Here is a 14806-nt window from a genome sequence, read left to right as displayed (position 1 = left end):
ACTCGATATGCTCCCTCCACTTCCAAGGGGCCCGTCGGGGCCTCTGGTCCCATTAACGAGTGAAGCAATGTGCTCACATATGCCCCGACGTCCGCCCCCTCTGCACCTTCGGGAAGACCCAAAACTCTTAAGTTCTTCCTCCTCGAGTTATTCTCCAGGGCTTCCAGCCTCTCTACACACCTTTTATGCAGTGCCTCGTGCGTCTCTGTCTTCACCACCAGGCCCTGTATTTCATCCTCATTCTCGGCAGCCTTTGCCTTCACATCACGAAGCTCCAACTCCTGGGTCTTCTGTGCCTCCTTTAGCCCTTCAATCGCCTGTAGCATCGGGGCCAACAGCTCCTTCTTCAGCTCTTCCACACAGCGCCGCAGGAACTCTTGCTGTTCCGGGCCCCACACCGAACGGCCTCCTTCCGCCGCCATCTTGCTTCGTGCTTCCCTTCCTTGCCGCTGCTCCTGAGGATCCTCTGCAATCCAGCCACTACTCTCGCCTTTCTCCATATATATCCGGGGGGGATTCCCTTCTATTTCACCACACAATGGTTTTAGCCGTCAAAAATTGCCGTTGGGGCTCCTAATAAGAGCCCAAAAGTCCGTTCCAACGGGAGGTGCCGAAACGTGCGACTCAGCTGGTCATTGCTGCACCCGGAAGTTCCTGCCTGGCACTCTTTATCGGGCGATGCTTCCTCTTGTGGGGCATTCCAGAATGAGAGGTCATCGTCTTAGGATAAGAGATAGCAAATTTAAAACAGAGTTGAGGAGAAACTACTTCCAAAGGGGAATCTGCGGTGGACAGTGAGTAATTTTACCGAGGAGTTGGACAGATTTTTAATCGGTAATGGGTTGAAGGGTTATGGAGAACGGGCAGGACGGTGGAGTTAAGGCCAGGATAAGATTGGCCATGATCGAATGGCGGAACAGACTTGATGGGCCAAATGGCCTTATGAACCATGCCGGAACGTCGGTGAGTCCTCCACATACTGAAATTGTGTAATCATGATTTTGTCTTTGCTTGACGTTCACAAATTAGTGTTCTGTGGCGGGTCTCGGGTGCAGGGCCCCAACCTGACATTCTCCTCATCCTTCCTAGCTCAGGGGTGATGAGGCCAATGTCCTGCAAAAATCTGGTACTGAAAATCAACTGACTCAAAATGGCACTGGGCATGAACCTTGACCTTCTGGTCCGTGGCCCCGATCTATATCGGGCAGAGCTCCCCGCCCCAGACACCACCAAGTAGGCTATTGGGAGAACAGTTCCAGCATAATTTTTTAAGTAGTATTATCGTGATTTGATGAAAGCTTTTAAAATATTATGGGGTTCAGGTGTGATAGAGGGCATGTATCGCTGGTTGGGGAGTTTAGGACTAGTCGTTATAGTCTGAAAATTGGAGTCAAATTTTCAAGAGTGTAATTTGGAAACACTCCCACGCAGAGGTTTGGAGTTCTCTTCTACAAATGGAACTAATGCACAATCAATTAATTTAAAATTGGCGTATGAATAGACATGGTGCAAAGTTGTTTGGGGTTTGGTTGCAGACCAGTCAAGAACACGACGAATAGGTCTGAGGGGTAAATTGGCCGACTCGTGCCCCTATGTTCACAGTGAAATGTTGTTACAGAGCTTCAGTTATCTAATTGAAGGATGTGGTTAATTCAATAATCCATGCAAGCAACATTCATAAGCCGGTTAAAGCAGAAAGAGTGGAGGCCTTGTGGCACTGTGATAGCGTCCCTACTGCTGGACCAGTAGCTCCGAGTTCAAGTCCAATGGCAGAACTTGTTGGCCACGGGAGGAACTTTCACCGGAATTCAGTGGGTTGATCATTAGCTCGGGAATCCTTCCACCACTCCTACCCTCCCCTACAATTCTCTCCCCCCCGTCGAAAAGGTTTTAAAGAAATAAAATAATAATCTTTATTGTCACAAGTAGGCTTACATTAACACTGCAATGAAGTTACTGTGAAAATCCCCTAGTCGCCACATTCCGGCGCCTGCTCTTGTACACGAAGGGAGAATTCAAAATGTCCAATTCACCTAACCGCACGTCTTTCGGAACTTATGGGAGGAAACCGGAGCACCCGGAGGAAACCCACGCAGGGAGAATGTGCAGACTCCGCACAGACAGTGACCCAAGCCGTGAATCGAACCTGGGACCCTGGCGCTGTGAGGCAACTGTGCTAACCACTGTGCTGCCCTTAGAAGTGTGGGTGGGAAGATGACACTAAAAGAAAAGTGACGAGAGGTTTTCCTGCATTTATCTGGCATCTCTGGTGACCACGTCCCAAAGTGCTTCACAGCTAGTTAAATAATGAAGTGTAAAGATAGGAAATGTGACAGCCAATTTCTGCACACTAAGGTCCCACAAAACAGCAGCGAGGTAAATCACGAGATAATCTGCTACAAATATTCAGGTGTCTTTTTCTGGCACCAACCTTGTGCGTTTTTATGCAAACAATATTGACAATGATGACGCCCTTTGTTTGGAACAATCTCTGGTTTGTGTTGTGTAACAAGGTTTCTCATTTATTAAATGTTGAAAGGGGAGTGGAGAGCAGTGCCCATCGGACCCAACAAGCCACTGCTTTGAGCAGTGGGTGCATGGTCAGACAGAAGGGAGAGCTGACATTCAAATTGTATTTTCTAAAAGCTGACCGAAAGCGGAGCGACGATGAGAAGGAGAGCCCAAAACGGAAACGCAAGAGCCGAGTGACTTGCCCGTTCTACAGCCACGAGCAGATGCAGTTCCTTCGTGACGAGCTGCTGGTGGAGGTGAAGGACATTGAACAGCTGGTGTTGCTGGGGAAGGAGATGAAGGCGTGCCCATACTATGCCAGCCGCTATGCCATTCCACCAGCTCAGGTAAGGAAGAGGTTTACCTTGTTAATGAGCATTTGGCAACAAAATTCAAATCCAGATTGTTAGAAATGTGTTCTGGGGATGTAGGTGCCATTGAGACAGTTGACATTTATTACCCATTCTTCTGAAAGTTCTGTTGGGCCTTCTACTTGAACTCACTGTACTCTGAGGTAAAGGTACACTCTCAACCCTATTATTATTATTATTATTAGAGAGGGAGTTTCGTAATCCTGACCCAGGAGCAATGAAGGGACAGTGATATATGTCCAAATTGGGATGTTGTGTGGCTCTTTGGCAGTGATAGATGACAGTATTTATTTGGTAGAGGTGATAGGGGAGATGAATTGCTGCAGTGTTTTCCTGTAGATCGTACTTATTACAGCCCCAGTGTCCCACTTTGGGTAGGTGAATATTAAATCCAGCTGTTGCAGTAAGGATCAAGTGAGCTGCTTGAGCTGTCGAGCTTCAAGTATTACAGCAGTTGACTGTTCAGGTGAACGCTGAGTATTCCATTTTATTGTTGACTTGAACTGTGTTAGTTGGCGGAGAGGCTTTGAGGGATCGGGAGGTGTGCCCCCCCCCCCCCCCGGGGCTTTGGGGGGGGGGGGGGCATATGTTCTAATGTTTGTCTACACACTGTGTCTGTGCAGTAGGTGAACTGGTGAGGGTGAGGTTCGGTAGGTTACTTCCTCCTGTTGCTTCCTTATTGCTTACCAGACATCTTGTCTGCCTGATTCTTGTAATCTGCTGGCTCCGTCTGTTGTACTATCCAGTTATTGGTGAAGTACATTGCAGTATCCCATCCAGAATATATTCTTCGCCACCCTCAGTGCTTCCTTCAACTAGTGTGCAATATTGAGAAGTATCAAGTCATTAGTTGATAGGGAGAGGGGTGTAGGTGGTATCAGGATATTTCCCAACCTTGATGTATCTGAAACCATGAGGCTTCAGTTTTTTTTATAAATTAGAGTACCCAATTCATTTTTCCAATTAAGGGGCAATTTAGCGTGGCCAATCCACCTACCCTGCACATCTTTGGGTTGTGGGGGCGAAACCCATGCAAACACGGGGAGGATGTGCAAACTGCACACGGACAGTGACCCAGAGCTGGGATTCGATCCTGGGACCCCGGCGTCGTGAGGCTGCAGTGCTAACCACTGCGCCACCATGCTGCCCGAGATTTCAGTTTTGAGCACTCCCAGGACCGTTTCCACCCAATTGTACATGATAATTGTACGTGGGGGCAGCACGGTAGCATTGTGGATAGCACAATTGCTTCACAGCTCCAGGGTCCCAGGTTCGATTCCGGCTTGGGTCACTGTCTGTGCGGAGTCTGCACATCCTCCCCGTGTGTGCGTGGGTTTCCTCCGGGTGCTCCGGTTTCCTCCCACAGTCCAAAGATGTGCAGGTTAGGTGGATTGGCCATGATAAATTGCCCTTAGTGAACAAAATTGCCCTTCGTGTTGGATGGGGTTACTGGGTTATGGGGGTAGGATGGATGTGTTGACCTTGGGTGGAGTGCTCTTTCCAAGAGCCGGTGCAGACTCCATGGGCCGAATGGCCTCCTTCTGCACTGTAAATTCTATGATAATCTATGATAACTGGTTACTGTGGGTCAGCAATTGTTTCTTATAGAAACATAAAAAATAGGAGTAGGCCATTTGGCCCTTCGAGCCTGCACCGCCATTCAGTCTGTCATGACTGGTCCTCTGTTTCAACGCCACACTCCTGTGCTTTCTCCATTTCTCTTGACACATTTAGTGTAGAAATCTATCTATTTCCTCCTTCATTTCGCATACAAAATGATCAGGGGGTTGGATAGGGTGGACAGTGAGAGCCTTCTCCCGCGGATGGAAATGGCTGGCACGAGGGGACATAACTTTAAACTGAGGGGTAATAGATATAGGACAGAGGTCAGAGGTAGGTTCTTTACGCAAAGAGTAGTGAGGCCGTGGAATGCCCTACCTGCTACAGTAGTGAACTCGCCAACATTGAGGGCATTTAAAAGTTTATTGGATAAACATATGGATGATAATGGCATAGTGTAGGTTAGATGGCTTTTGTTTCGGTGCAACATCGTGGGCCGAAGGGCCTGTACTGCGCTGTATTGTTCTATGTTCTATGTTCTATATGTTCGGTGACTAGGTCACCACAGTCTTCTGTTGTGGAGAATTTCACAAGTTCACCATCCTCTGAGTGAATACATTTCTCCTCATCTCAGTCCAAAATAGCCTTCCCCATATCGTGAAACCGAGATCCCTAGTTCCCGACTCTCCTCTCCCTCCCCCCACCCAGAGTAAACGATATCCCTGCATCCAGTCTGTCCAGTCCTGTAAACATTTTATGCATTCCAACGAGATCCCCTCTCGATCTTCTAAATTCCAGTGAATACAGGCCCAGTTTACCCAATCTCTCAATTTGGGGTTTTATGAAGTTGTGAAATGACTATTGGATGACGGGTACTTTGAGGCAGTTGAAGTGTGTATTGAATGAACATTGCCTCTCTCTCTCTGATTGATTTTAATTGGTTCTCTCTACTCCTGACAGCTGGTGGTGATGCCATACCAGACGCTGCTACACAGCTCGACCAGGCTGGCATCTGGCATCAAACTGAAGGGGCAAGTGTTGGTGATTGATGAGGCGCACAACCTGATCGATACCATCACTGGCATTCACAGCTACAAGGTGACGGGATCACAGGTGGGTACTGCCTCCGTGAAACTAGGGTTGTGGTCATTTAGAATCCCAGTATGACGCAGAATGGATGACCATTTGTCCCACTGCAACTGTGCTATCTTTGATGTGGAGATGCCCGACGTTGGACTGGGGTGGGTACAGTAAGAAATCTTACAACACTATGTTAAAGTTCAACAGGTTTGTTTTGAATCACTAGCTTTCGGAGAGCAGCTCCTTCATTAGGTGAATTCACCTGAGGAAGGAGCTGCGCTCCGAAAGCTAGTGATTCAAAACAAACCCGTTGGACTTCACCCTAGTGCTATCTTTGGCAGAGCTCTGCAGTCAAACCCAATCCCCTGACGTTCCCCAAATTCCTGCAAATTTTTAATGTTGGAGAAAGGAGCAGGTGTGAGACATACAGCCTTGTGCTAAATTCAGAAGAGCCATGGCTGGCCTGCGACCTGGAACTAATTTTCTACCTGATTCCCTTCGAGCCCAACGATCATATGCTCTCTGTCTTGCACATACTCATCAACTGAGCATTCATAGTTCTTTAGGTAGAAAATTCCAAAGATTTTCAACCCTCTAAATGATGAAATTTCTTCTCCATCCTAAATGGTCAACTGTTAATCCTGAGACTCTGCCCCTTAGATTTAGATTTATTGTCATGTGTACCGCGATAGAGTGAAAAATATTGTTCTGCGTACAGCCCGGCAGATCGTTCCATACATGAAACCATAGAACATATGATAAATACATGAAGATACATAATGAAAATACATAAACATAGACTATCGGCGAAGTATACGATATGTGATGTTACAACTGTAGAGAAGATCAGCTCAGACCCTGAGGGTCATTCAGAAGCCTGGTAACAACGGAGAAGAAGCTGTTTTTGAATCTATTGGTGCGTGTTCTCAAATTTTTTATCTTCTGCCTGATGGAAGAGGTTGGAAGGGAGAATAGCCCGGGTGGGAGGGTTCTTTGATTATGCTGTCTGCTTTCCCAAGGCAGTGGGAGTTGTGGACAGAGTCAATGGATGAGAGGCAGGTTTGCATGATGGACAGGGCTGTGTTCACGACTCACTAGTTTCTTACGGTCTTGGGCCGAGCAGTTGCCGTACAAGCTATGATGCAGCCAGATCAGATGCTTTTTATGATGCATCTATAGAAATTGGTAAGAGTTGTTGTGGAAATGCCTAACTTCCTGAGGAAGTATAGGCATTGCTGTGTTTTCTTGGTCGTAGCATCAACGTGGGTGGACCAGGACAGATTGTTGGTGATGTTCAAACCTAGGAATTTGAAGCCGTCAAATATCTCCACCTCCGCACCATTGATACAAACAGGGATGTGGGCGACACTTCGTTTCCTGAAGTGGATGATTAGCTCCTTTGTTTTGTTGACATTGAGGGAGAGATAATAATCTTTATTAATGTCACACTACAATGAAGTTACCATGAAAATCCCCTAGTCGCCACACTATGGCGCCTGTTGGGGTAACAGAGGGAGAATTCAGAATGTCCAATTCACCTAACAAGCACGTCTTTTGGCAGTTGTGGGAGGAAATCGGAGCACCCGGAGGAAACCCACGCAGACACGGGGAGGACATGCAGACTCCCCACAGACATTGACCCAAGCCGGGAATTGAATCCAGGTCTCTGGCGCTGTGAAGCAACTCTGCTACCGTGCCACCCTTGTGGATTTTCATTTCATTTCATTTGTTGTTGCACCATGCCACTTAGCTCTCTAGCTCCCTCCTTAAATCTACGCTCTCCAGCCAGGGAGACTGGCTTCTCAACATCTACCGTGTAAAGCCCTTTCAAAATCTTCTACGTTTCATTGACATCACCCCTCATTCTTCTGAACGGCAGAGAGTATAAAGCCATTATCCTGAATCTCTCCTCCTAGGATAAGCCTCTCATCTCGGGGATCAATCCACTGAAATTTTACCATCCCTTCTAATGCAAACTTATCTTCCTTGGGTATGAGGATCAAAATTGAACAGTGCTCACCATGACCAAAGCCCTACACAATGCAGTGAGACATGGAACATAGAACAGAGAACATACAGTGCAGAAGGAGGCCATTCGGCCCATCGAGTCTGCAGCGACCCACTTAAGTCCTCACTTCCACCCTATCCCCGTAACCCAATAACCCCTCCTAACCTTTTTGGTCACTAAGGGCAATTTATCATGGCTAATCTACCTAACCTGCACGTCTTTGGACTGTGGGAGGAAACAGGTGCACCCGGAGGAAACCCACGCAGACACGGGGAGAACGTGCAGACTCCGAACAGACAGTCACCCAGCAGGGAATCGAACCAGGGATCCTGGCGCTGTGAAGCCACAGTGCTATCCACTTGTGCTCCCCACTCTTATATTTTAACTGCGTTGCAATAAAGACCACCTTAACATTTCCCTTCCTAATTGCTTGCTGTACCTGCATATTAACTTTATGTTCCCGTTACAAGGTGTAAAACCTGACTCGTTACCTCCTCGCTGGCCAAGACCCTAGACAGTCCTTCCAGGTGAAGCAGCGATTTACTTGCACTTCTTTCAATTTAATCTGCTGTATTTGCTGCTCACAATGTAATCTCCCCTACATTGGGGTGACCAAACCAGACTTGTGACTGTTTTGAAGAACATCTTTGCTCACTTCACAAGCATGACCTTGACCTTCCAGTCACTTGCCATTTCAATTCGCCATCTTGCTCTTCTGTCTGCAATGTTACAATGTTCCAGTGAAACCCAACACAAGCTGGAGGAATAGCACCTCATCTTCTGAGCAGGTAATTCACAGCCTCCTGGACTCAGCATTGAGTTCACCAGCTTCAGACATGAGCTTTGGCCTTCATATTTAATTATTTCCTGCCTAGTGCCAGTCCTTATTTTGTTCTCATGTTTTTTTATTTCAGACAGCAGTGACCTTTATTCTGCTATTAACACCTGGACCAATGCTTTGTGTCTCTGTTCTATGTTCCATGTCTCACTGCATTGTGCAACTCAAAACAGGGGGAGTGGTAATGTTAGTATTAGAGTTGCATGATATGTTTGTCATTTTAATCTCTCCTGTCCTCTAACTTGACCTTCTCTTTTAGCCCACCTGACCCATACCCCTTTTATTCAACAGCATTTATCCCTCTTTTTGGTTCTGAGGAAAAGACATATTAGACTGGAAACATTAACTCTATTTCTCGCTCTACAGATGCTGCCAGACATGTTGAGCTTTTCTGTTTTTAAATTTTCTTTCTAGTTATTTTCTGTTTTTATTTCAGATTTCCAGCATCCACAATATTTTGCTTTTATTTTGAACACGTGTCAGACACTAATTCGGCCTCGACTGGTATGTTCTGGCTAGTTCTGGACTCCGCACTTTAGGAAAGATGAAAAGAGACTCCAGGATGGTATGTTGCCTCCCTGGTGCCAGGGTCCAGGATGTCTCCGAACGGGTAGAGGGCATCCTGAAGGGGGAGGGCAAACAGGCAGAGGTCGTTGTACATATTGGTACTAACGACATAGGCAGGAAGGGGCATGAGGTCCTGCAGCAGGAGTTCAGGGAGCTAGGCAGAAAGTTAAAAGACAGGACCTCGAGGGTTGTAATCTCGGGATTACTCCCTGTGCCACGTGCCAATGAGGCTAGAAATAGGAAGATAGAGCAGCTAAACACGTGGCTAAACAGCTGGTGTAGGAGGGAGGGTTTCCATTATCTGGACCACTGGGAGCTCTTCCGGGGCAGGTGTGACCTGTATAAGAAGGACGGGTTGCATCTAAACCGGAGAGGCATAAATATCCTGGCACGAGGTTTGCTAGTGTCACACGGGAGGGTTTAAACTAGTATGGCAGGGGGTGGGCACGGGAGCAATAGGTCAGAAGGTGAGAGCATTGAGGGAGAACTAGGGAATAGGGACAGTGTGGCTCTGAGGCAGAGCAGACAGGGAGAAGTTGCTGAACACAGCAGGTCTGGTGGCCTGAAGTGCATATGTTTTAATGCAAGAAGTATTACGGGTAAGGCAGATGAACTTAGAGCTTGGATTAGTACTTGGAACTATGATATTGTTGCCATTACAGAGACCTGGTTGAGGGAAGGGCAGGATTGGCAGCTAAACGTTCCAGGATTTAGATGTTTCAGGCGGGATAGAGGGGGATGTAAAAGGGGAGGCGGAGTTGCGCTACTGGTTCGGGAGAATATCACAGCTGTACTGCGAGAGGACACCTCAGAGGGCAGTGAGGCTATATAGTTGGAGATCAGGAATAAGAAGGGTGCAGTCACAATGTTGGGGGTTTACTACAGGCCTCCCAACAGCCAGCAGGAGATAGAGGAGCAGATAGGTAGACAGATTTTGGAAAAGAGTAAAAACAGCAGGGTTGTGGTGATGGGAGACTTCAACTTCCCCAATATTGACTGGGACTCACTTAGTGCCAGTGGCTTAGACGGGACGGAGTTTGTAAGGAGCATCCAGGAGGGCTTCTTAAAACAATATGTAGACAGTCCAACTAGGGAAGGGGCGGTACTGGACCTGGTATGGGGAATGAGCCCGGCCAGGTGGTAGATGTTTCAGTAGGGGAGCATTTCGGTAACAGTGACCATAATTCAGTAAGTTTTAAAGTACTGGTGGACAAGGATAAGAGTGGTCCTAGGATGAATGTGCTAAATTGGGGGAAGGCTAATTATAACAATATTAGGCGGGAACTGAAGAACATAGATTGGGGGCGGATGTTTGAGGGCAAATCAACATCTGACATGTGGGAGGCTTTCAAGTGGCAGTTGAAGGGAATTCAGGACCGGCATGTTCCTGTGAGGAAGAAGGATAAATATGGCAATTTTCGGGAACCTTGGATGACGAGAGATATTGTAGGCCTCGTCAAAAAGAAAAAGGAGGCATTTGTCAGGGCTAAAAGGCTGGGAACAGACGAAGCCTACGTGGAATATAAGGAAAGTAGGAAGGAACTTAAGCAAGGAGTCAGGAGGGCTAGAAGGGGTCACGAAAAGTCATTGGCAAATAGGGTTAAGGAAAATCCCAAGGCTTTTTACACGTACATTAAAAAGCAAGAGGGTAGCCAGGGAAAGGGTTGGCCCACTGAAGGATAGGCAAGGGAATCTATGTGTGGAGCCAGAGGAAATGGGCGAGGTACTAAATGAATACTTTGCATCAGTATTCACCAAAGAGAAGAAATTGGTAGATGTGGAGTCTGGAGAAAGGTGTGTAGATAGCCTGAGGCACATTGAGATCCAAAAAGACGAGGTGTTGGGTGTCTTAAAAAATATTAAGGTAGATAAGTCCCCAGGGCCTGATGGGATCTACCCCAGAATACTGAAGGAGGCTGGAGAGGAAATTGCTGAGGCCTTGACAGAAATCTTTGGATCCTCGCTGTCTTCAGGGGATGTCCCGGAGGACTGGAGAATAGCCAATGTTGTTCCTCTGTTTAAGAAGGGTAGCAAGGATAATCCCGGGAACTACAGGCCGGTGAGCCTTACTTCAGTGGTAGGGAAATTACTGGAGAGAATTCTTTGAGACCGGATCTACTCCCATTTGGAAGCAAATGGACGTATTAGTGAGAGGCAGCACGGTTTTGTGAAGGGGAGGTCGTGTCTCATTAACTTGATAGAGTTTTTCGAGGAGGTCACTAAGATGATTGATGCAGGTAGGGCAGTGGATGTTGTCTATATGGACTTCAGTAAGGCCTTTGACAAGGTCCCTCATGGTAGACTAGTACAAAAGGTGAAGTCACACGGGATCAGGGGTGAGCTGGCAAGGTGGCTACAGAACTGGCTAGGTCATAGAAGGCAGAGAGTAGCAATGGAAGGATGCTTTTCTCATTGGAGGGCTGTGACCAGTGGTGTTCCACAGGGATCAGTGCTGGGACCGTTGCTCTTTGTAGTATATATAAATGATTTGGAGGAAAATGTAACTGGTCTGATTAGTAAGTTTGCAGACGACACAAAGGTTGGTGGAGTTGCGGATAGCGATGAGGACTGTCGGAGGATACAGCAGGATTTAGATTGTTTGGAGACTTGGGCGGAGAGATGGCAGATGGAGTATAATCCGGACAAATGTGAGGTAATGCATTTTGGAAGGTCTAATGCAGGTAGGGAATATACAGTGAATGGTAGAACCCTCAAGTGTATTGAAAGTCAAAGAGATCTAGGAGTACAGGTCATTGAAAGGGGCAACACAGGTGGAGAAGGTAGTCAAGAAGGCATACGGCATGCTTGCCTTCATTGGCCGGGGCATTGAGTATAAGAATTGGCAAGTCATGTTGCAGCTGTATAGAACCTTAGTTAGGCCACACTTGGAGTATAGTGTTCAATTCTGGTCGCCACACTACCAAAAGGATGTGGAGGCTTTAGAGAGGGTGCAGAAGAGATTTACCAGAATGTTGCCTGGTATGGAGGGCATTAGCTATGAGGAGCGGTTGAATAAACTCCAGGCACTCGGTTTGTTCTCACTGGAACGAAGGAGGTTGAGGGGAGACCTGATAGAGGTATACAAAATTATGAGGGGCATAGACAGATTGGATAGTCAGAGGCTTTTCCCCAGGGTAGAGGGGTCAATTACTAGGGGGCATAGGTTTAAGGTGAGAGGGGCAAGGTTTAGAGTAGATGTACGAGGCAGGTTTTTTATGCAGAGGGTAGTGGGTGCCTGGAACTCGCTACCGGAAGAGGTGGTGGAAGCAGGGACGATAGTGACATTTAAGGGGCATCTTGACAAATACATGAATAGGATGGGAATAGAGGGATACGGACCCAGGAAGTGTAGAAGATTGTAGTTTAGTCGGGCAGCATGGTTGGCACGGGCTTGGAGGGCTGAAGGGCCTGTTCCTGTGCTGTACATTCCTTTGTTCTTGTTCTTTGTTATAGTAATGACAAAGGGAGTCCAGCGAGTTCACAGGGAGATATTTATTCAGCTTTACAGTGCCACATACATAGGGCCTGGTCACGCATTACCGAGTCCTTTCTCTCAGCTACTACAGAGGCTATTATACAAATGCTGGTTAATTCCTGGTCCAATCAGGACAACAGAACAATCATCCCCAGCTGGATTAATCTCAGGCATGGCATATGCAGGTTATTACAAAGGTAATGGAGAGGACGCAGAGATGATTCACAGGAATGGTTCCAAGGTTGTGGAACGTCAGAAATGAAGATTGATTTGGGACTGTTTTCCTTGGCGAAGGGGAGATTTTAGAAATATTCAAAATAATGAGGGATCTGGTCAGAGTAGATGGGGAGAAATTGTTTCTACTTTTGAAAAGATTGAGAATGAGGAGCACCGGTTTAAAATAATAGAGAAACGAAGCAAAAGCAACATAAATTTTTTTTAACACAGCAGGTGGTTAAGGTCTGAGAATTAAACTTGTGTGAAAAGGATGAATGTGCAGAGTTACTGGGGGAACATTTGGTGAGCCGGTGCAGAGACGATGGGCCAAATTACCTTTTTCTGTGCTGTAACAATTCTGTGATTGTCTCGTTCTGTTGCCAGTTATCTTTAATCTTTTCTACTGGTTTGTTACTTTTCTGTCACTGGTGTACCTTACTTTGCCAAGCTCTTCATGATATCACAGCCTCTCTCTTAACCTATTTGGCTCCAAGGAGGACAAAGTTAGCTTCTCCAATCTCGCCACCCAACTCAAATCTTTCATCCCTAGTACAATTCAAGTACCATGCCTAGTACAACAAACGGCACGGTGGCACAGTGGTTAGCACTGCTGCCGCATAGCTCAAGGAACCCAGGTTCAATTCCAGTCACTGTGTGGAATTTGCACATTCCGTGTCTGCGTGGGTTTTTTCTGGGTGCTCCCATTTCCTCCCACAGTTGAAAGATGCGCGGGTTAGGTGGATTGGCCATAATAAATTGCCATTTAGTGTCCAAGGATGTGCAGGTTAGTTATGGGGTTACGGGGATAGGGCGGGGCGGATGGTGGAATGGACATGTGTAGAATGTTCTTCTGAAGGGTCAGTGCTGACCCGATGGGCTGAATGGCCTCCTCCACTGTAGGGATCCTATTATATGATTCTAGTAAATCTCACCTACACCTTCTCCCAGGCCTTGACATCCTTGTTTTACTGTAGCCCCCCCCCCCCGCATTGAACACAATACTCCAGCTGGGGCCTATTTGATAAAGGTTCAGCAGAACTTCCTTGCTCCATACTGCACTGGAGTGACAGCTGTGCTCTGGTGTCAGATTTGAACCTGTAACCGTTTGACTTGGGCAAGCGTGCTGCAGCTGACAACTCTGCTGCCGCTTCTAGGTTAGGTGTGAAGTTTACATTAGGTTCTGTGAGCTTGCCTGTGGTTAGTACTGTGGCTTCACAGCGCCAGTGTCCTGGGTTTGATTCCCGGCTGGGCCACTGCCTGTGCGGAGTCTGCACATTCTCCCCGGCCAGGATGCTCCATTCTGGGGACTAAGTCCCCCACCGGCGGGGAAACTGGCGCCAACCTCTCCGCCGTCAACAGCCCCTGAAAGTAAGGAACTCTCTGAACTTTCGGGGTCTAGATGGACGCCGGAAGAGTTGGCCCCACACCAGCCGGCGCCGAAGGCGCGAGTTCACGGTTGCGCGGAGCGGCCATCGTGATCTTGTACATGCGCAGATCGGCCGGCATATTTCCGAGTTTGCGCAGACCGCCGGCGTATTTCCGTGCATGCGCGGAGGTTCTCTTCGCGCCGGTCCCCGGGCAATATGGCAGAGCCCTACAGGGGCCCGGCGCGGAGGAAAGAAGTCTCCCCACGGAACAAGCCCGCCTGCAGATCGGTAGGCCCCGATCGTGGGCCAGGCCACCGTGCCCCCACATACATACCGTGCATGAGGTGAGTAATTCACACCTTGGGACTGGCCAAAACTGGACGGCCACTCGGCCCATCGGGGCCCGGATAAACGGCGGGCCGGCATGGCGGGAATCCCGCCACCGCACGAAAAACGGCGTCGGCGAATAGGGCATCCGCGCCGGGGATTCTCCGACCCGGCAGGGTGGTCGGAGAATCCCAGCCCCCGTGTGTGCGTGGGTTTTCTCCGGATGCTCCAGTTTCCTCCCACAAGTCCCGAAAGACGTGCTGTTAGGTAATTTGGATATTCTGAATTCTCCCTCTGTGTACCCGAACAGGCGCCAGAATGTGGCGACTAGCGATTTTCACAGTAACTTCATTGCAGTGTAAGCCTACTTGTGACCATAAAGGTTATTATTATGTATATAGGGTTGCTGGTACTGGCAGATCCTCGTCTTCTGATCAGAGTGTTGCCCACCCATGAAACAACAGAGTTAAACGCAGTCCTTTCAAA

General features: G+C 47.8%; 1 protein-coding gene across 5 annotated transcripts in view; it reads left to right on the top strand.

Annotated features, from left to right (window-relative positions):
* The window catches only part of ddx11 (DEAD/H (Asp-Glu-Ala-Asp/His) box helicase 11), a 231371-nt gene that overhangs the window by 48422 nt on the left and 168143 nt on the right, over positions 1 to 14806 (top strand). For all 5 annotated transcript variants that reach the window (XM_072484222.1, XM_072484224.1, XM_072484223.1 and 2 more), the window contains exons 9-10: positions 2647 to 2858; positions 5403 to 5555. In XM_072484222.1, the coding sequence (XP_072340323.1) occupies positions 2647 to 2858; positions 5403 to 5555 (365 nt within the window). The remainder of the gene's footprint in view (positions 1 to 2646; positions 2859 to 5402; positions 5556 to 14806) is intronic.

The sequence above is a fragment of the Scyliorhinus torazame genome, chromosome 19 (genome assembly GCF_047496885.1).
Source record: "Scyliorhinus torazame isolate Kashiwa2021f chromosome 19, sScyTor2.1, whole genome shotgun sequence".
NCBI lineage: Eukaryota > Metazoa > Chordata > Chondrichthyes > Carcharhiniformes > Scyliorhinidae > Scyliorhinus > Scyliorhinus torazame.
The sequence above is the reverse complement of the archived record's forward strand: the minus strand, read 5'-3'. Positions and strand labels throughout refer to the sequence as shown.